Source organism: Plasmodium gonderi (genome assembly GCF_002157705.1).
Source record: "Plasmodium gonderi DNA, contig: Chr06, whole genome shotgun sequence".
NCBI classification, from domain to species: Eukaryota; Apicomplexa; class Aconoidasida; order Haemosporida; family Plasmodiidae; genus Plasmodium; species Plasmodium gonderi.
The window spans coordinates 970,915-991,208 of record NW_021628931.1 but is presented as its reverse complement, the minus strand read 5'-3'; the positions used below and the strand labels follow the sequence as shown (position 1 = coordinate 991,208).

The following is a 20,294-nucleotide window of genomic DNA, read 5'->3' as shown; positions in this document are numbered from 1 at the left end:
TATATGATGTTGTTCGTTCAGTGGAAATTTTGCTCTTTGAGAAATTTATTTTGTTTCCATGTTTTCTAAAAGTGTTGTTTTTGAAAGAAAAACAAAATAAAAAATAGAAAAGAGAAAATATGACGGAAAACTTGGTTAGAAATAGCAAAGATAAAACATGACAGGAACTAGGTTAAAAACAGGAAAGAAAAAACATTACTGAATCTGGGTTAGAAATAAGAAAAGGAAAAAGTGACATAAACAGGGGTTAAAAATTTGAAAATGTGGCGAAAAGGAGACTATAAAATCGAGAAAACCGAAAAAATGAAAAAAGTCTTTTTAAAGCACGAACACGAGATTTTCTACTTCAAAACGGAGCTAAAGTTTACACTTTCCTAAAAATTTCCAATGTTAACAGAAAATTTGCAGTTGGGTGATTTTTTTTTTTTTTTTTTTTTCCTCGAAGTGTTCTTAGACATTTTCCAATGTTGCAAAAAAAAGAAAAAAAAAATTACGAATGTTCTAAGTGCCCGAATCCAGTGGGAAATTCAAGAGAACCGAAGGAAACAAAAAATAAAATATAACAAAATTGAGAAAAATAAAACAAAATAGAGAAAAATAAAACAAAATTGAGAAAAATATAACAAAATAGAGGCAAATATAACAAGATTGAAAAAAATATAACAAAATTGAGAAAGATATAGCAAAATTGAGAAAAACAGAGTAAAACAAAGTAAGGCAAAATGAAATGACTTCGTGTTTGCCACAAGGTTCGAGTAAAACTAAATGAGTTGAAAAGTCTTCACCATGTTGCTTGCTCATTTGGAATCAAGTGGGTCGTAGATTTAAGGTGTCCCCAAGTGTGTGAATTAAAATTTTACCTACGAAGGAAAGTAAAATAATTTTTTTTCCCCCTCTGTTTTAATTACGCGGTTAAGTTGTTTTTTTTATTAAATCAAAATTTTATCCTTCATTTTTTATAATGTACGCTGAGAATTTGTGACCCCGACGACTTCGATCGATTTTGTTTTATCTGTTTCGTCTATTTTTTTTTCCCCCTTTGATGGTCCATTCATTGGTTCCTTCCTTTAAAATGTAAAATAATGAGATGACTTGTGTGTGTGTGTGTGATTACACACTTTTTACAGCCGATGGAAACGTTATTTTCCAATGGACCTATTAATTATTCCTTAGTGCGAAATAAAAAGCAAGCAATTGTACGAGCAAACGCACCAACCAACATGTGAACAGACGAACAAGCGAATACAAACATACGCATTTGTGCGTCTACATAATTACTAATTCACAAATTTTAAAATATTTAGCGGAAAAATGGCAAAAAAAAAAAAAAAAAAAAAAAAAAAAAAAAACATCCCATCCTGTGGGCACTTTTAATAATACACCACAAAGTGGTTAAGAAATAAAACAATTTTTTTTTTTTTTTGCTGAGAATTTTTATTAGCTAGATAAAAATATAATAATTTTTTGCTTTATTAACAACTCATTAAGTGTTCACTTGCTGAATAAATTGAAGTCTTTTTATCTTGGCACCATTTTTAGCGTTGCATAGATCATACACACGGGTTAAAAAGAAAAAAGAAAACATTAAAATAATAATAAACATCATTATAGTGCAAAAATAAAAGTAGAGAAAAAGTGAAATGTATGTAATATGCGAACAAAGCGAGTTCTACTAATATAGGACTCTGAAACTTCACTGTACAATGTATAGCATCCTTCTATTGTGAAATTCATGTTGGAAGTATTTTTTTTTTTAAAAAAAAAAAAGAAAAAAAAAAAAAAGTGTCTTCCATTTTTATGAAAATGTGAATTTTGAAAAATGTAAGGGTTCGTACTATTGCATACTATATATACTATTAAATTGTTTCATTTTCATCTTTTTCTTCAACTTCTTTACTTTCCTCAACTTCTTTACTTTCCTCAACTTCTTTACTTTCCCCAACTTCTTTACTTTCCTCAGCATCGTTACTTTCTTCAACTTCTTTACTTTCCTCAACTTCTTTACTTTCCCCAACTTCTTTGCTTTCCTCAGCATCGTTACTTTCTTCAACTTCTTTACTTTCCTCAACTTCTTTACTTTCCTCAGCTTCGTTACTTTCCTCAACATCTTTACTTTCCTCAGTTTCGTTACTTTCTTCAACTACATTGTTCTCTTCACTTTCAACGATTTCTTCATGTTCGCTGTTTCCATGGCATTCACCTTCTGTGTTCGTTTCCCTTCTTGTTAAATTTTCCGCAAAGACCTTTATCATATTCACAATTCCATTCTCTCCAGTAAAAAAGTTATAGACATTTTGCCCCACATTCATGGCATTGTTTTTAATGTTATCAACATCTATATACTCTCGAATATTTACACCACGAAGAAAATTTCCCATTAATGCATTGATGCTTACTCTACCCTCTACTTCCTCAGATTTTTGCATCTCATCTTCTTCTTCTACATGTTCCTGTCCTTGTACTACCTTTTCTTGTTCTTCCTGTTCTTGTCCTTCAGGTTCTATGTTCTCTTCATTTTTTTGCTCTACCTCGCTACTTTCTTCTTCCTTTTCTGCTGATTCGCTCAACAATTCTTTCTCTATCTCATAAGCGTTTTCATCAGCATTATTCGTGTTTTCTACTTCTCCCTTTTGTTCATTTAGGATTATATCCTCATCAGGTATATTAATTTTGTCCAATAAATCTGGATTTACTTTCAATGATTCGTGTACATTCATGTTCGTTGGTTTCTCATCGTACGACCATTTTATTTCTTCATCCCCTTCTTCATCGTTATTATTATGATTCCACATTCCTTGCATATTTTCTTTCATCTGTTCATCTTCCTCTTCCATTGATTGAATTTCATCTACTATTTCTGACAACACCGATTGCAATTCCTCATTAGTGTTTTCATTATCCATTGAAAAGGTATCCGATTGCTCAGTATCCCAAATCAAATTCATGTCTTGTTGCATCCAATTATTTTCATCCTGTACTTTGGTTTCATCGTCCGAGTACAAAGTGGTTTTTATTGTATTTTCATTTATTTCATATTCTCCTATTTGGCCTTCATTAATATCACCCGTACTAAAATGATCTCCCAAGTTACTAGAATATTCATCATTATCATTCGAACTTATATTGTGCCCTTCTGAAAATGAAGTATTGCTTGCATACCCATTTCTCAAATTAGGGGTACTGCTCGATTCAACTTCACTACATAAAAATTTATTCCCATGAGAATACAAAATATTAAGAGTTATGTAGAAGGTAACACGCGAAAAGGTTTTCATTTTTAGAGCTTAAAAAAAAAAAAAAAAAAATAATAATAATGGTGAAACACAATTCTAAAAGTTTTAGGGCGAAGGGAGTAAAAAATATATATATACATACAAATATACATAAATTAAAGCAATTTATCTATTTTAAAAAAAAAAAAAAAAATGCATCTTTTAGTACCTGTGTAGTCAACTAGAAAAAAAGATTTTTATAATTTATACCATTTTTTGCACGGCGGTGTTCTTACACGTTTTTAAAAATACACATGTATATTTTATATATATATACATATATAGTATATATATTTTTTTTTTTTTTTCGTAGCCAGAAAAAAGGTATTCTTTCGTTCGCCATCTACGCCTAACGGATCAGCATTTTTAGGTGCACAAAAATAAGGAAAAAAAAAAAAAAAAAAAGTAATACTAAAACGATGCAGGAAAAGAAAAAAAATCAATAAAATAAAATAAGTAAAAAGTATGTCAAATAAGAAATAAAAGATTATGACAATAAATTGGAGCAAAAATAAAACGATAAAAAAATAGCAATAGAATGCAGAATTAAAAAAAAGGAGTAATAATATTCGTGCTAGTAATATAATAGTAATCTAATAGTATTCATAATAGTAAGCGTAATAATAGTGATAATATCAACTGCAGTAATATAAAGCACAATAGTAAAAAGTAAAAGCCTCAAACGGATAAGTGACGCTGCAATTTTGCAATAAAAAAACCCAAAGCACAAACAAGGCAATAACTGAAAAAGAACATTAGAAAAATAAACCTATCACCTAAACCGACAATGAACTGCTACTCCATGCACATATGAAAATGTAATTCTTAAAGACAATGAAAACGATTTATTCTATTGTTAATTACTTTTCGTTTTTATGCTTGAAACATGAGAAAAGTGCCCTTAACAATTTTTCAGATGAGAAAAAACCTTCTTTTTGTGTTCGAACGGGATTGGCAATTTTATTTGTCCATTTTCCTTACCCTTTTTTTCCATCCCCTGGTTACTTTTTTCATTTTTTCAAATACAGTCATAGTGGCCAAATTAGTCACACTGGCCAAACTACATATAGGTTATAGGTGAAAATCCGAATTGCCCCTTTCGATGTTAAATCTGTGGGCAAAATATTATGCTCTTTCCACTAACTTCTACCACCCTTGAACCAACCCGTTTTCAAGTAGATATTCTACATTTTTTACCACAAACAGACACACCTATTTCAGTGTTCAAATGTACATGTACACATATGTCCCCACTTAACCACATTTAATTAATTGTGTAAACAAAACACACTGTGTTAATATATCTTCAAACGTAAGAAATCGAACTGTCGCACAGTTAAAAGTGAAAAAGAAAATTCCGAAAATACACCTTCCGTTATTTTGTACATGGTTTATTCTTTTTTTATTTTTTACCCTTTTTTTTATCACATATACATGTGTATATATATTCAAAATGGTTTTTGAAAGAAGAGTTCGTAGCACGTTGTAGAGGAATCGTGTGAAGGTAATGAACTTTTGTAATCTAATTTTTTTTTTTTTATTTCTTTTTTTTTTTTTTTTTTTTTTTACATTGTTTTGACTAAATCCGCAATTAAAATATTCCAACGAATAAGCACACAGTTATAATGATACTTATTAGAAAACCTAAAACGAATGGATACACCCTACCTTACCATTGAGTAAAATTGTAAAAAAAAAACGGCGTACTTCAAAAATAGATTTTGCGATCACAGTATGAACGTTTATGTGAATAAATCTCATACGTCAACAAAAAGAAAAATAAAATAATAAAATAAAAAAGAAAAATGACAAAATAAAATAATCAAATAAAATAACAAAAAAAAATAATAAAAAAAAATAATAAAAAAAAATAATAAAAAAAAATAATAAAAAAAAATAATAAAACAAAATAATAAAACAAAATAATAAAACAAAATAATAAAACAAAATAATAAAAAAAAATAATAAAACAAAATAATAAAATAAAAATATGTTAGAACTCCATGAAGTTTTATACCCTTATCTAAAAAGTATTCTTCTCATTAAAACATTTTCTATTATATTCGTGAACGAAGAAATTTTATTATGGTCTTTGGGCCATGTGTATGTTTGGAATGGGGAACAGAGGGGTACTTTTTAGGTTAGGGGATATGTATATTACTCGACTTTAACAGGTGAACTAATATTTTGAAGCTTTGGGCCAAAAAAAAAAAAAAAAATCAGAAATATTACGCATATTGTACATATGCGAATTATAAAATTAATCAAATTAATCAATCTATGAAAGCTAATTAAATACGAAAGTTAATCAAATTATGAAAATTAATCAAACTAAAAAAATTATCATATTATGAAAAAAATTAACCAAGTTCCGCAAAAACGGAAAAAATCACCATTAAAAAAGAGGGGTGGTTGAGCAAATTAGAGAGAGTCAAGAATGCACAAACACGACTTACATCATACACCCCCCAAGTGCAAAATATGTTCTCCTAGTGACACAAAAAAAAAAAAAAAAAAATTGGCTTCACATTTTCAAAATGCAGTATTTTAAAATGGGTTAAGAAGATTTTTTTTTTTTTTCTTGTGCACTATCAGCTTTGTGAGGACAAACTAATTGCTTTTTCACATTTCTTTTTAGTCCATCCCCCTTTTAGTGTTCATGTGTCTAAGCAGTGGGATATATATATATATATATATATTTAATATTTGTGCATGCATGCATAAATACATGTGTGAGGTGCATATGAATTGCATCTTAGCGTGTGACCTAAATTAACAATTGAAAATTTAAGCCGGAGGAATGCGCACAAGCGCAATTAATTTTTTTTTTTTTTTTTTACCGTTCAATGTATTATATTTGAAGAATTCAATTTTTATTCCTTTTGTTTAGTACAGGAATTAATACTTACATGTTAGTGAATTATCTTTTTATTTATTTATTTATTTTATTTATTATTTATTTTTTTTTTTTTTGCTATTTTGTTTTCCTTCTTAATTATGTGTGCAGGAGGGATATTTTTAGAAATTTCTGATGTTGATAAAGACAATTTATTTTAAGGGCCGCGATGTGAAAAAAAAATAGGATTGTAATCAATGAGTCATTTTGAGCAGAATTTTTTTTTTATATGTGTACATTTTTGTGTCAATATTTTTCCCATATTTGTCGAACCCCCTTAATTAATCCGTTAGCGTCAAATAGATCAAAGGGTTAACTTTTTTTTTTCCTTCTATATATATCTTTTTTCAGCAACAAGTATAAAATTTTAGGAGAAATGAGAATTCCCAAATGATCATTCTTGTAGATACATAGTCATGTCATCTGAAATATTATTAAGTATATGAACAAATTCTTCATTTTCGTCCAACGAATCTTTCATATATTGCACGAAATCTTCAATTTTTTCTTTTTTTTCGTCAACATCTGTATACTCATGTACATGCGTCATATGTATTATTTCATCATTTAATAAAGGATTCAAACCTTCTTTGGAAATATAATTTATTGCACCTCCTTCACCATTGTATGGAGTTTCCTCATCACTATCTTCATGAAGTTCTTCGTCATCGTCATCACTTTCGCTTTCACTTTCATCATCACTTTCTTCATCATCATCTTCAGATTCACTATCATATTGTTCTTCATGAACTTCTTCCGTTACGTCATGCATGGAGGTTTGGGACTGGCTATCAAGTTCTATCCTGAATCGTCTATTGTTAGTAACTGTGGTTTGTGCTTCTGCGCTAACCGGCGCAGGAGCAGCTGGTGTCGATTGTGCGGCTGAAGGAGGTGGAAATACTGCTTCTCCTCCAATGACAAAATTTACTGCTGGTTTTACTATTGTATTTAAAAATAATCGCGCAAACATGCCAGTTAAACTGGGTGTTGCGCTTTGACTTGTAGAATCATTACTTTGTCCTTGTATCGCATTATTTTGAGCTGCTTGATTTGAACTTCCTAAGCTCTGTGTGCCTGTGGAACCGAGTACCATTTCTTGATTAGACCTAGTGGAAGTACGAACATTCTTATGTTTTTCATTTCGTTTCTTTAATTTCTTCCTACTATGTTCACTACTTTTATTATTTGAGTTGCCATTCCTAAAACTGGGAGATGCCTCATGGGTCACAATGTTGCCTTGAGCAACATTTTTGTAAAAAAATAAATTTAAAAGTAAAATGGAAAAAATGGAAAAGCCAGAAATTCTCATTTTTGATGTTTACAAAAAGTTTAGATTAAATGAAATGTAATGAGCAAATGGATCAGCTTACAAGCGGATTAGTGAGCAAATTTGTGAAAGAAAAATTGAAGAGTACAAATTTTAGGTGTTAGTTTTGTCGTAGTTTTAATCATATTTTTTTTTTATCGCAATTCTTGTCACAATTTTTATCGAAATTTTTATCATACTTTTAGTTCTAATTTCTACACACACTCTTTTTTATTATCCTTAAAGGACACTGAACAAGTGTTGTTGTACTCCATTCATGCACTCAATTTCGTAATTAAAAAATTTTTTGTAAAAAACGTAAAATAACTAATTTTTTTTCCCGTTTTTTATAAAAAAAAAAGTCAAGGGAAAAATGAATGCGCAAATTTAAAATTGGATTTGTAATAGAATCATGTAACACAGGAAATGTACAAAATGTAAAATATAAAACAGTGTCATTAGACCGTAAAACGTTGTTTAAATGTGGAAAAAAACAATTTCCGTTTTCACTAATTTGTCAAAATTTTACAAGATAAGAGAAAAAAAAAAAAAAAAAAAAAAAAAAGCATAAAAAATGTAAAAAAAGGTTTATAAATTTGAATGTGTATAACTCACAGTTGCTTAATCGTCTTATCAACAACAGTTAAAAAGAAAAAAAAAAAAATTGTTTCTTTTTTTTTTTTTTTTTTTAATGCACTATTTTTATTAACATGAGGAAAAACACACCCGATTTGAAAATTACACAAATTGACAAAACTTTTAATAAATGAGAAATTTATTTTTTTTTGTGGAAAATTTTTGTACATAATATACGCACACGTTTATACGAATGTACACATATAAAGAAAGGACAACCAAAATTGCCCCGATGTGAGTTATTTTCCAACAGTATAGAAAAATTCTCTCCCCCCAAAGTGTAAGAACACGAACAATTACTTCAAATTTTCACTTTGTAACAATAAAGGATTGGAACACTAACTAGATAATGTGTAAACCATGTATATACATATATATATTATATATAGTTTTTTCTTTCTTTTTAAAGTAAAAAATTGCAGCGCTTTTTGCTTTTCTGCTTTCGCACCCAATATAACACTTTAAAGAAATAGGTAAAAAAGAAGAAGAGTTCGCGAACAATTCTAAAAATTTTATTAAATAATAAACAAAAACAAAAAATAACAATAAATAAATATTCAGAATGTGTAAATAAGGTTACAAAGCAAAACTGTAGTTTACACATATACAGACGAATATATAAATGCACAAATCCTGCTGAAATTAACAAATCTGTGTCACAGATTTTTCTGTAGAAAACAACATATTATGATAGAACCTTTATACAGAAAAACTACCAACCAAATATAATCGTGTGTAACATCTTTGCTTGATATGTAAAAGCCAAAAAAAAAAAAAATAACAAATCTCTATTTCTGCAACTTCTCAATGAATTATGCAATATTGTGTGTACTGAATAAATTGATGACCTCCTTTTTTATGATTACACTTTTGAATAAACTGTACTGATCACTTCATTGAATTAATGACGCACAATAGGTTAATATGTGTGTTATAATTAGTGAAAAAAGAATAAGGGAATGTAAATCATCCTCAATTTATTTTAATATAACAACGTTTCGACACTGATCCGTCTTATTTTTATTTATACCAATATTTCTTTTTTTTACAACTTCACTGCTTATCCTTTTCCACTTTTTTTTTTTTTTTTTTTTATACCCAATATATCACTATAATGAACTAAAATAAGGGTATTACTCCAATTTGATAAATTTGAAAGTTTTAAAAGTGTTCTCATGGGATATACCTCCATTTAATTCCTCATTCTTATTCGCATACTTTGTTTTTGTCATGTATAAAATTTTAAAAAAAGGAATATTTCGGTTTGATTATCATTGGTTAAGGTGTTGCATATATTATTAAATAAAAATAAAATAAATAATAAAAGGATTAATGTTAGAGATACTAACAATGCTAACACGAACTATGATAACCACACGAACTATTCTAATCATACAAGAAATTATAATCATACAAGAAATTATAATCATACAAGAAATTATAATCATACAAGAAATTACAATCATACGTGAAAGTACAATAATACGAGAAAGTACAATCATACGAAAAATTACAATCATATTAACAATATGGATCATGATGCCTATGGCACTCGTAAAGTTCGCTATTCAGAAACACAAAAAGGCAATTGCGATGCCTACTTGTGCATTGTGAAAAAATGCTAAAAATGCAAAATTAAAAATATCAACTCCTAGGAGAGGTGGGTGTGCTAGTATAACACTAGCGAAAAATGACATGACATTCACTAAGGTGAAATTATTAATTATTGTTTTGTCTTGCCAAGCGCACGTGTATATACACACATCACACACACTTCAACAAATGTGGGCAGATATATCTACACTTTCAACATGACGAATAATCATACTCTACTAATTGTATGCTAAACACTTGCACATTCACTTTCGAATTCCTCCATGGACTATTTCCCATGTACTCATTTTAATTATACAAATTGGGAACGCATAAACAGATCTTCGAAGAAATATTATCCTAAAACTTCTTACAATATAGTATAAAATAAAAAGGATTATATTTCTATTTTATGATATAGCGAATTCATCTGTACACACACTACAATCTGTTGCAGTTCCTTTTTTAGCCCTTTTGTGTGTAATAATTTTTCTTTTTAATATATCCTTCTAAATAACAAGTGTATTATTTATTTGAATTCACTTAAGCCATTTTGTTATGTTTATAAAATTAGTTATTCGAATTTATTTAGTATAATTTTTTTTTTTTTTTTTTTTTTTCCACTTCGTCTATAAAACGAATTGTCATTCCATTTTATTTCCCTTTCCTCTTTTCATGGATCTAATATTCATAAGTTCTGAAGGATCTCAACAACATCATTCGTGAAAAACACAACTTTATCAACAAACACAAGAAAGTCATCATATGTATTGAGTAAAAACGTTACCAAATTTTTTTGCATATTTTGTATATTTTCATTATTTTTGACGTTTTCTACGAAGCATTCAAAATCTATTTTCTTACGCCATGGCTTTAATTCATTTTTTTTTGCTTGTGTATCATTTTTATTTTCATCTTCATTTTTTCTCGATTCTTCTTTTCCATTTGGAAAGTGTTTTTCCTCCTTTAATGTTTTATTTCCCGCGTTTCCAATATCGTACCTTTCTGCATTTTCATATTTTGGAGCAGCTTCTGATCCGTGTAAAACATTTGATTTGTGTGAATTCTCATGCACGATTTGTTGTTCAGCTCCATCTATGGGTTCTACATCTTTCGAGTAATCTGACACCTCTACATCACGTGACGCATTTTTTTCTCCTGCACCTGTTAATTTGGCACTCAACTGAATTATTGCTCCATCTCGTTGAATTGTTTTCTCCTTCTCTGATACATCTGGATTAATTACTTGTGAATTCACAGTTTCTGATTTATCTGCAGAATGATTGTTCGTTTTATCCAAAGGTATCATTTTCTTTGGATGATTCAAATTGATATTTTCATCCCCCTGATTTGCATTCTGTAGATTTATTTCTCCTTCCTTATTATATGGATGATGTCCTATGGGGATATTTGTACCTTTTTCAAGTGATGTCACTACTTGTTCTACTTTTTTTACTTCTTCATTTTTCACAGTTTTATCTTTCTCTCCTTCTCCTGCATTGTTATCCTTTATGTCTATCTCATTTGGAGAATTCGTTTGGACATCATTACCCTTTTGAACTATCTTTTTTTCTTCATTGTTTCCTTTATCAATTTGGGTTATGGATTCTAATTTTGCATTTTCTTGTGATAGAGTCTCTTTATTTTCTTGACCATCACTTGCAGCATTTTGTGCTACAAGGGTCTCAATGGCAGTACTATTTTCCTTATTATTCAAATCATTGTTGCTACTTTCACCTTTGTTAACACTCTCTGTTTCGTCCATGCTCATTGAACCCTTATTCGAATCATTTTTTTGGTTAGTCAAAATTTCTGCTTGTTTATTTTCTAAATTGTCGGTATTTTCATTGTTATGTCTTAAATTTGTTTTTTTAGTTGCTACATCGGGTGTGTTTGGATTATTGTTTTCTGCTTTCGCACTTATTAGGAAGATGCACAAATTAAAAACTAGTAAATAAAAGGAAATATTCACTAGGTTCTTCATTTTTTTTTTTTTCTTATTTTGCTTATAAGGAACGAAAAATCAAAGTGCAAAAAAATGCCTAAAATGAAACATAAATTACTTAACAATTTAATGACAAAAATGAATTATAAAAAACATTAAGACAAGTATGAACATAAGATATACCAATAGAACAAAATGGCCAGCTAAGTTCTAACTAGCTGATTGCACACACATACAACAAAAAAAAAAAAAAAAAAACTAATATCAATTTTAAAAAGTTTTTTTTTTTTTCATCCCATTGAATATAATATATATTATGAAGGAGAAAAAAAAAATTTACTAAAGAATAAAAAATAAGTTTACAGAAGGTTGAAGAATGTCATACAATTTTACATTCCATTAATCATACTCAAAGTCGAAACAATCACAAAGACTAGAGGAATATCTATGAATTCCAACAGACTTATAAGCACCAATTGGGGGGCTTTTCTGGTCAAATATTTTCAAAAAAACAAAAAAAAACGTAAAGCTAACTATAACGGTAGAGATGATAACCATTACAACTATCAATATTTGTCGTTATCCAAAAGCTACCGATGTCTACTCACTGAAGTTTTCAACTCCTCAGGGGAACTAAACATTTTCCCTTTCCATGTAAACTCCACTGAATTTACAAAAAATTAGAGAAGAGAATGTTTTGTTCATTTCCTGACGTATATACACAAAGTTCTCTGTTTTATGAACATAATTGTATATGTTCAGATTTGTGAATACATCCAAAAATAAACAGCTCATCCGGCATATGCCATTTGTGCATATTTTCACATGAATAGGAAGAGGAGGGAAAGTATTTTTTTCGAATTTTTCTTAAACTAGTGAACAGATTTTGACATGATATTTTTTGTCTAAATTTTAAAACACAAAATGCTAATTATGAGACAAATTGTTGGCAGAGGGATGCGCGAATGAGGGACGATAATGAATAAAAAGAAAAAATTAAGAAGCAAAAAAAAAAAAAAAAGTGAAAAACGGAAAAATGGAAATAGGAAAAACGGAAATAAGGAAATGCAGAAAAATGGAAATAAGGAAATGCGGAAAAATGGAAATAAGGAAATACGGAAAAATGGAAAAAGCTAAAATATAATATGAGAAAAAATTATGCGCAAAATTGCCACCTTGTTTTATTTATTTTTTTCATCATACATGGTTGCTATTTTATTATTATTTTATTTTTTTTTTTCTCCGAAGAGGCTTGAGGAATTATAATTATTCCTCGCATACTGTATGTTGACAAATAACCACACCTCAACTGTGACATGCATTCTGTGGATAAAATTGTGTGCATTCGGGGGTTATGCACGCCTGGATGTACGCATATATTTACATGGACTATATATATTTGTTTTGGTTTTTTTTTTTTTTTTAATCATGTTGAAAATTGTCCTTTAATTATTTTTATAATGCATTTGACATTATGACAACCAAAATGTTGCTTGTCCCCAAGGTTGCATTGTCGACCCATTGTGCTACACTATTGTTCTGATAGTTGTAATTTAAGCGAGGTAAAAAAAAAAAAAAAAAAAAAAAAAAAAAGGTCTATCAAATATTCAAAAAAATCGTTAAAGGTGTCGTAAAAAAATATAAAAAAAAAAAAAGAAAAAAAAAAAAAAAAAAAAAAAAAAACGATCATTTGTTTTGTTCTTTAAACGTATCAATCTCGAAAGAGCAAAAATGTAATTAAAATAAAAAGATCCTCTTTTTATTTTATTTTTTCTTTCCATGTGTGCTACCATGTAATATTTCGTTCAACCAAGGAGTAACCGAAAAAAATGGAAAAGTGGGAAAGTAAAAATTGGGATATATGTAAAAATGAATGCACACACAGGTAGCACACGTGGAATAAACAATGCTTTTACCTGTTGGGACAGAAAAAGTAAAAAAAAAAAAAAAATTAGGGAAATAAATAAGTATGTGAATAACCAAGTGAAAGGGGCAAAACGTTGTGTTCTTATTTATGCCACTATAGTTTAGTCCGAGTTAAGGAAATTTAACTTTTTCAATTCGCCCACACTTCAAAATGATTTCGCAATCATGTATAATTTGTTTTCTTAAAAAGTGTCCAATGTAATGCATATGATTTTTCATCACAAGACTATTTCGTGAGAAAAAACTAAGACAACTACAAATTCCCGTGCATAACATTGCTTCATATTGCTTCATCTTGCTCTTCTTTGTTGCTTCTCCCTTTTTGAAACGACATGATGTGCATTTTTACTAATTAGAGAATTCGGGGGCTCAAAAGAGGAATGAATATACATACGAAGTCGGTAAAAAAAAAAAAAAAAAAAAAAACATGCACAGATGTAAGTGGCTAAACATATGCATAGACATATTTAGCCCCACACATGCACATGCACAATTTTGTTTCCCTTTCTTTCAAATGTCTACTGATTCATGATCAAATCAGCGGCGTCTGTCGTCAAATACACGAGGATTCCATAATAATCAGGATCATACATAAATGCATTTATCATTTTTTTCCATATTTTGGTTATTTTATTCTTAATTCTATTAATATTTTTGTAACGTTTAATGTTAAATATTGAAATTGGTGCTTCAAATAACTTGGATTTTTTCTCCCTTGTTTTTCTTTTCTTATTTTTAATTGTTTTTCGATTGCTATTTTTGCTGATTTCGTCTTCCTCTTCCACCTCAATTGGGTAAAAATACAAATTTCCATTTTCGAAATAGCCCACATTGCAATAATCATTCTCATCTGGATTACTTTTATCATAATCTAGCACATGTTCATCCCCTTCGTCGTCCTCATCTTCTTCACTTATTTCGTTTTTACTTTTTTCATTTATTAAATTGTTCAAAATATTTTCATTTGACTCCTCAAGGATATGGTCAATATTATTCCTATCTGTCTTGTCTTTTTTTTTATATTTTCCAATTAGAGGATGTAAGAAATTGTTAGCTTTTGTCGAGTATCTACAGTTATTATTTCTACCTTTCTTTGGGCATTTTCTCGTGGGTTGAGAAATCATAAGTTGGCATAAAGGTACAGGGATACTAGCACTAATTGATGACACTTTTGAAACTATCGGCATCTGATTTTTTTCTCTGTATCCACTATAAGATTGAACTAAGCAGTTGACATAAATATATGCACATAGTTTATTTCCACGCCAATCGTTGCGTGAATGGGTTTTTCTTCCAAACATATCATCTATGTTAGGTTTGTACTGTTTTGTTTTTAAATTTTTTATCTCTTTTATTTGGTCACGCTTCTTATCACCATATTTATCATAATTCTGGTTATTCCACATTTCAATCATATCCAAAAGGAATTCCTTGTGTATGTTTCCAAGATGGTCAATGGAATCTACATCTTGTTTTTCATCACCGTTTGCATCTTCGTCTCCTACATCAGCAAAAATTTCTACTGGTATACCTGTCCCTTCTCTTCGCGTCTTAGAATTTACGTTTACATCTGTGTCTAAAATGAAATTCCCTTCATCTGCAAGGAAATAATGCATTAAATTACCTCTTCTTAGACAGGATTTCTCTTTAATTGCATCATTCAAACCCTTTTTATTTTCTATGCCAAATGTTTCACTTGGGTTATAAAAGTAGAAAAGAAGAATAAATAAATAAAAGGAGGCACCTAATATTTTATGCATTTTGCCATTATATTCAAAACGATAAAGGAAAATACCAATAGAGGAACATTTATTTTTTTTTTTTTTCCCGCCTCACCCTAGTTATGTGGTATCTGCAATAAAGGTGTAATAACGAATTTTTTAATAGCAACACCTATTTACATTCACTAAAAAAAGAAAAAAAAAATGTATATCATCAACACACGCTTCTGATAAATGAACTGGTACATGAGTCATCCAACTTAAAAAAAAAAAAAAAAATACAAAAAATCTACAAAGAAATAAAAATTTAATTACCACAATGTGACACTAAACGGTGATGAATCATTTTTCATGAAAACTTTTTCCCTTTTTTCACTTTTAGATTTTCAGATCAAAACAATTGTCTTCAAGCCTAACGCAGATCTCATTATAGATCGAGTCGAATTAACATTTGAAGGTAACAAGGTAGGACTGATGATTAGTTTTTCATAAGCAAGTTCCTCACTAAGAGCAACTATTTTGCCGCATACAAAATTAACACATCATACACACGACACGTTTGTGCCATGCATACTTCACAAATACACAGTTTCCCATTTTAACCCCATAAAGACAATTTAAATCTTATCGATCACATCCATTTTTTAATTTTTGTCAATATGAGAAAAGTTTCGATTTAACAAAAGATAAGAATGAATAGATAAATGTGTAATTAATTTTAATTGGAAAAAAATGGATTCCCCAACAAGTTTTTCTTTATTCTGCATTTTTCGACACCGTAAAGGATACTTGTTGTAAAATTATGCAGTGGAATTGTTTTTTCATTTTCACATTTTCCACAGTAGACACAATTGAACAGATTGTGTGCACGCATTTTTTTTTTTTTTTTTTCTCATAAGAAGAATGATTTAACACTTGTTTTTCGATTTTTCGTTGCACGGTGTTATTTTGGATCATTAAGTCTGATGCTAAAAATATGTGTATATATAAAGAGCGAAATTTCATGCTCGTGTAGCTCATAAAATACACTAAGACAAAGAAACAAAACTCCATGTTGTATTCATGCTCGATTGAGAAAAATTAGGAAAAATTCAAACGGAACTTACATTTCTTTTTAATATAAGGGGAAAGTTTTCCTTGGCCTCCCCTTAAAGATTTTTTCCAATGCCTGAGAAAGTAACCCTTATTTCATACATCATGCAAAACTGCATGTTCGATTATTTCTAAGTGGACCCGATTCGCATATTCCACAAGACACATGCACAAATGAAATTTCGAACTTCCATGTAGCACAAATAGTCGCTCTCCTGAGGGAGTTACAAAAATGGAAATTAAAAAAAAAAGAAAAAATATATTACTTTGTTTTAAATGGTACACATTCGTTTGATTAGCTTTTTTGAGGATTTTCCTTTTTTATTTTATTTTCCCGCATTTTTCACAACTCCTTTGCGCGGCCCCTAATCCCAAAAGGTTCTTTTTTTATGTAATATTATATAAATTTTATTCACCTGTGCGAATTTTGTTTTTACTTTAAAAAAATTCATTTAAATAATTGTTCATAATTTAATAATATGAAGATATTCACTTTTTTGAACAGTGAGATAAAAAAAAATTTACCCCTTTTTTTGAAAGCATTTTTTTTTTTTTTTTCCATTAGGCATGTTTCACAGAGTGACTAATTCAAAAATCTATTATCTCAAGTACGATATATTATACATGGATTGGAAAAAAAAAAAAAAAAGAAACTAGATCTTTTAATCTAAGTTGAATTTAATTATATTAACAGATTTCGTAGATATATGTGCACATGTACACTTATATGTGTATCCATACACAGGCACTCACGCACATATATATATGCTAATATGACACTGTTTAATTATTCACCTTAGCAAAAATTGAGAAATATCATTGGCCAATTGCTTGATTGAATCATCAATTGTGCTATCACCACCTTCTAGCAAATTAAGCAATGTATGCATAAACATATCAGCTGCTTTTTTATTTTCCTTGGAACCTTTATATTTTTCAGCAACTACACCATCAACCATCGCACCGCTTGATGGAGTTTCATTTCCTTTAGGACTAATACCCTGTGTTTCCTCCATTTTTTTTATTGGTTGTAAAATTTCTTGGTCTTCCGTTTCTACTTCTATTTCCTCCTCTTCTTCCTCCTCATCTTCATCTTCCAAATCAACATCATCATTATCGTTGGTTACATGTTCAACCTCTTCCTCTGTGTCTTCCCCATCTTCCTTCGTCTCATCTTCTTCTATTTCCATTTCAATTTCCATTGCTTCTTCATCTTCTCTCCTACTGATTTCTTTATCTTTATCGTCCACTCGTATTTCTTGTAGGGTGCTAGTTTCTTCAGTAGGTTTTGCTTCTACAGAACCAGCGCCTTCAGAACCAGCGACTGTAGAACCAACGACTTCAGAATTAGCGCCTTCAGAACCAGTGTCTGTAGAACCAACGACTTCAGAATTAGCGCCTTCAGAACCAGTGTCTGTAGAACCAGTGCCTTCAGAACCAGCTCTTGTAGAACCTGTTTCTGTGCAATCTTCTCTTGTACATAGAGTATCTGCACAAGCAGCTTCTGAGCATTGAGGCTTTTGACATTCAGATTCTGGGCATTGAGGTGTTTGACATTTTGATTCTGAGCATTCATTTCCTGGGCAATTATCTATTGTACATACAGTGCCTGCACAACCAGCTTCTGGGCATTGAGTTCTTTTACATTGAGGGCATGTCGTTCCATCTGTACATATTGTTCCTGAATACTCAGTACAGCACTGTTCTTCACAATCTTCACATTCATTACATTCTTCAACACATTTTTCACATTCTTCACATTTTTTACATTCTTCACATTTTTTACAATCTTCACATTTTTCACATTCTTCACATTTTTCACATTTTTCACATTTTGTGCATTCTGTACATTCTTTTCCACATGTTACGCATTCATCTTTACACTTATCACATGCGTCATTTTCTCCTGGACACACATCGCATCCTGGACAAACATTGCATCCTGGACACACACTGCTTTCACTTTGTGCCTGTCCACTTCCTAAAGTACAATCATTTGAATTTCCTTGACAATTATCTCCTGTACATGTACTGCTACCCCCAGCGGATCCCCTTGTTTGTTGATTACCTGCCTCTTTACCATCACATTCACTTACATTAGATGGACAAGTTCCACCATTTGTTAATGAAACATCTGAATCACCTGAAACTGTGTTTACAGTGGAGGTCAGAGAAGGCTCAGTTTCGTTATTTTTTCCCGTAGTCCCTAAATCCTGATTATCAGTTCCATTGAGTGCGGCACTATCGTTGTGCTCCTGCTGCAAATTCTGAATTTCATCACCTTCAGCATTACCAGTTAATTTACTTGCATACTGAGAACCATTTCTTAAATTATTTTTTTTATCATTTGCATTGGCATATTTTGAGCAATTTAAGTATATTAAAAAGTAAAAAAAAAAGAAAAAATAAAAAGTGCTCTTCCACGTTTCCTTCATTTTTCAATTAATTCTTATATACTATATATAATGAATATAGAAAAAAAAAAAAAAAAAAATTCGTGGTACAAATATGTATATAATTCATTATACAGATATATATGAAAATCCTTTTTATCAATTATATATAACTTCTTTAATTTTACTGATTAATCGTACTTTGATACGCCATGAAAGTTGCGCAAAATGAATAGACAGTGTTCCGTGAAATTCACCAAATTAGACACCCATTAGATTAATTTTGGCATCACACCAGAAAAAAAAAAAAAAAAAAAAAAAATTAGATAGAATTTGTTAAAAAATTTTAAAATAGAATTAAAATTTAAAGTACAATTTTGTTGTCATGTCATCCTTTTAAAGGATCGCATCTGAATAAGATAGTAACAGGTGCATTTAAAATTCATATAAAAATAAGATAAGGTGTGTGCCGTTGTTAGGTAGAAAAAAGCTGTCATCTATTTAATTTTACTAAAAATATAATTTCCTTTTGGAAATGGGTTACATTGAGGTATTTTCCACTTCTGTTTGTTGATTTAGTTTTTTTTTTTTTTTTTTTTTAATTTTATTACTTTATTTTTTTTTTTCTGTTTTATCATTTTAACTTGCATTTTGCACCATATTATTGTCGTTGCTCATATTGAAGTCAGAAATTAGGAATATGATGATAGAAAAAAAATAAAAATAACAAAATAAACAAAAAAACATCACATTAACAGATTACCAGATAAGCGGAGTTGACAAATGAACAGAACCAAGAAAAACAATCGATTTGTACTTTGCACAGTTCATTGTTAAGAAGCCATTCCCTTGAAATACATAAAGCAGTTCAAAACATTTACAATCAGTTGTGAAACATTGTCCTTTTTTTATATACCCACCTTTTCAACCTTTTAAATGAATGTATTATTTAAGTGTTCCATAAGTTTCGCATATGCTGAAATATTCAAAAGATTTTATACAGTATGGTGAAAGAAGTTGTTTCGTTTTACATTTTTAGAAAACTGAAATATTGAACAAGTTAATCTTAATAATAAACTTTTTGCTACATAAAAAAGGATTGACCTAAGTTGGAAATAAGTCCAAAGGAGAACTCACTTTATAAGAAAAGGAAATTGGATAATCAGCTCTTTGAGCATTTTCTCACATTTTTTTGTTTTAAAAAAATTTGTCTACTCTTTTGCACACTTTTTAGATTTAAGAATTTTTGTCTACCTTTTTTATTCTCCTTTTCCCCTATTCCATCATCGTTTCTCCCTTTTTATTATTCTAACGAGTCAATAAAAAAAAAAAAAAATTTTTATTTTCCCCAAAGTGCATAAATTGTTAGCGAATGAGAAATAAAGCACTCATTACGGAACACTTCTAAAACAATTCGTTGCACTTTTTGACATTTTACAGAACTCTGAAAAAAATTGATATTCATCTGAAACTTCATTTTCTCTGCATACTGTATTGTTCTCATTCAAAGGTAG

The 20,294-nt window shown here is 29.6% G+C and overlaps 5 protein-coding genes across 5 annotated transcripts; all 5 read right to left on the bottom strand.

Moving 5' to 3' along the window:
* Positions 1–1,856: 1,856 nt before the first annotated feature.
* Positions 1,857–3,275, bottom strand: PGO_062020 (hypothetical protein, conserved; the record flags this gene model as incomplete). Its single annotated transcript, XM_028686845.1, has 1 exon — positions 1,857–3,275. One exon carries the CDS (start codon positions 3,273–3,275, stop codon positions 1,857–1,859), a length of 1,419 nt encoding a protein of 472 aa, XP_028542646.1.
* A 3,287-nt stretch (positions 3,276–6,562) lies between these two features.
* On the bottom strand, positions 6,563–7,477 carry PGO_062010 (hypothetical protein; the record flags this gene model as incomplete). The annotated part of the gene is made up of 1 exon (XM_028686844.1): positions 6,563–7,477. One exon carries the CDS (start codon positions 7,475–7,477, stop codon positions 6,563–6,565), a length of 915 nt encoding a protein of 304 aa, XP_028542645.1.
* Positions 7,478–10,391: 2,914 nt separating this feature from the next.
* PGO_062000 (hypothetical protein, conserved) lies at positions 10,392–11,687 on the bottom strand (the record flags this gene model as incomplete). Its single annotated transcript, XM_028686843.1, has 1 exon — positions 10,392–11,687. The coding sequence occupies one exon, from the start codon at positions 11,685–11,687 to the stop codon at positions 10,392–10,394; it is 1,296 nt and encodes a 431-aa protein (XP_028542644.1).
* Positions 11,688–14,092: 2,405 nt separating this feature from the next.
* On the bottom strand, positions 14,093–15,334 carry PGO_061990 (hypothetical protein, conserved; the record flags this gene model as incomplete). The annotated part of the gene is made up of 1 exon (XM_028686842.1): positions 14,093–15,334. One exon carries the CDS (start codon positions 15,332–15,334, stop codon positions 14,093–14,095), a length of 1,242 nt encoding a protein of 413 aa, XP_028542643.1.
* Positions 15,335–17,178: 1,844 nt separating this feature from the next.
* On the bottom strand, positions 17,179–18,822 carry PGO_061980 (hypothetical protein; the record flags this gene model as incomplete). Its single annotated transcript, XM_028686841.1, has 1 exon — positions 17,179–18,822. The coding sequence occupies one exon, from the start codon at positions 18,820–18,822 to the stop codon at positions 17,179–17,181; it is 1,644 nt and encodes a 547-aa protein (XP_028542642.1).
* Between the last annotated feature and the right edge of the window lie 1,472 nt (positions 18,823–20,294).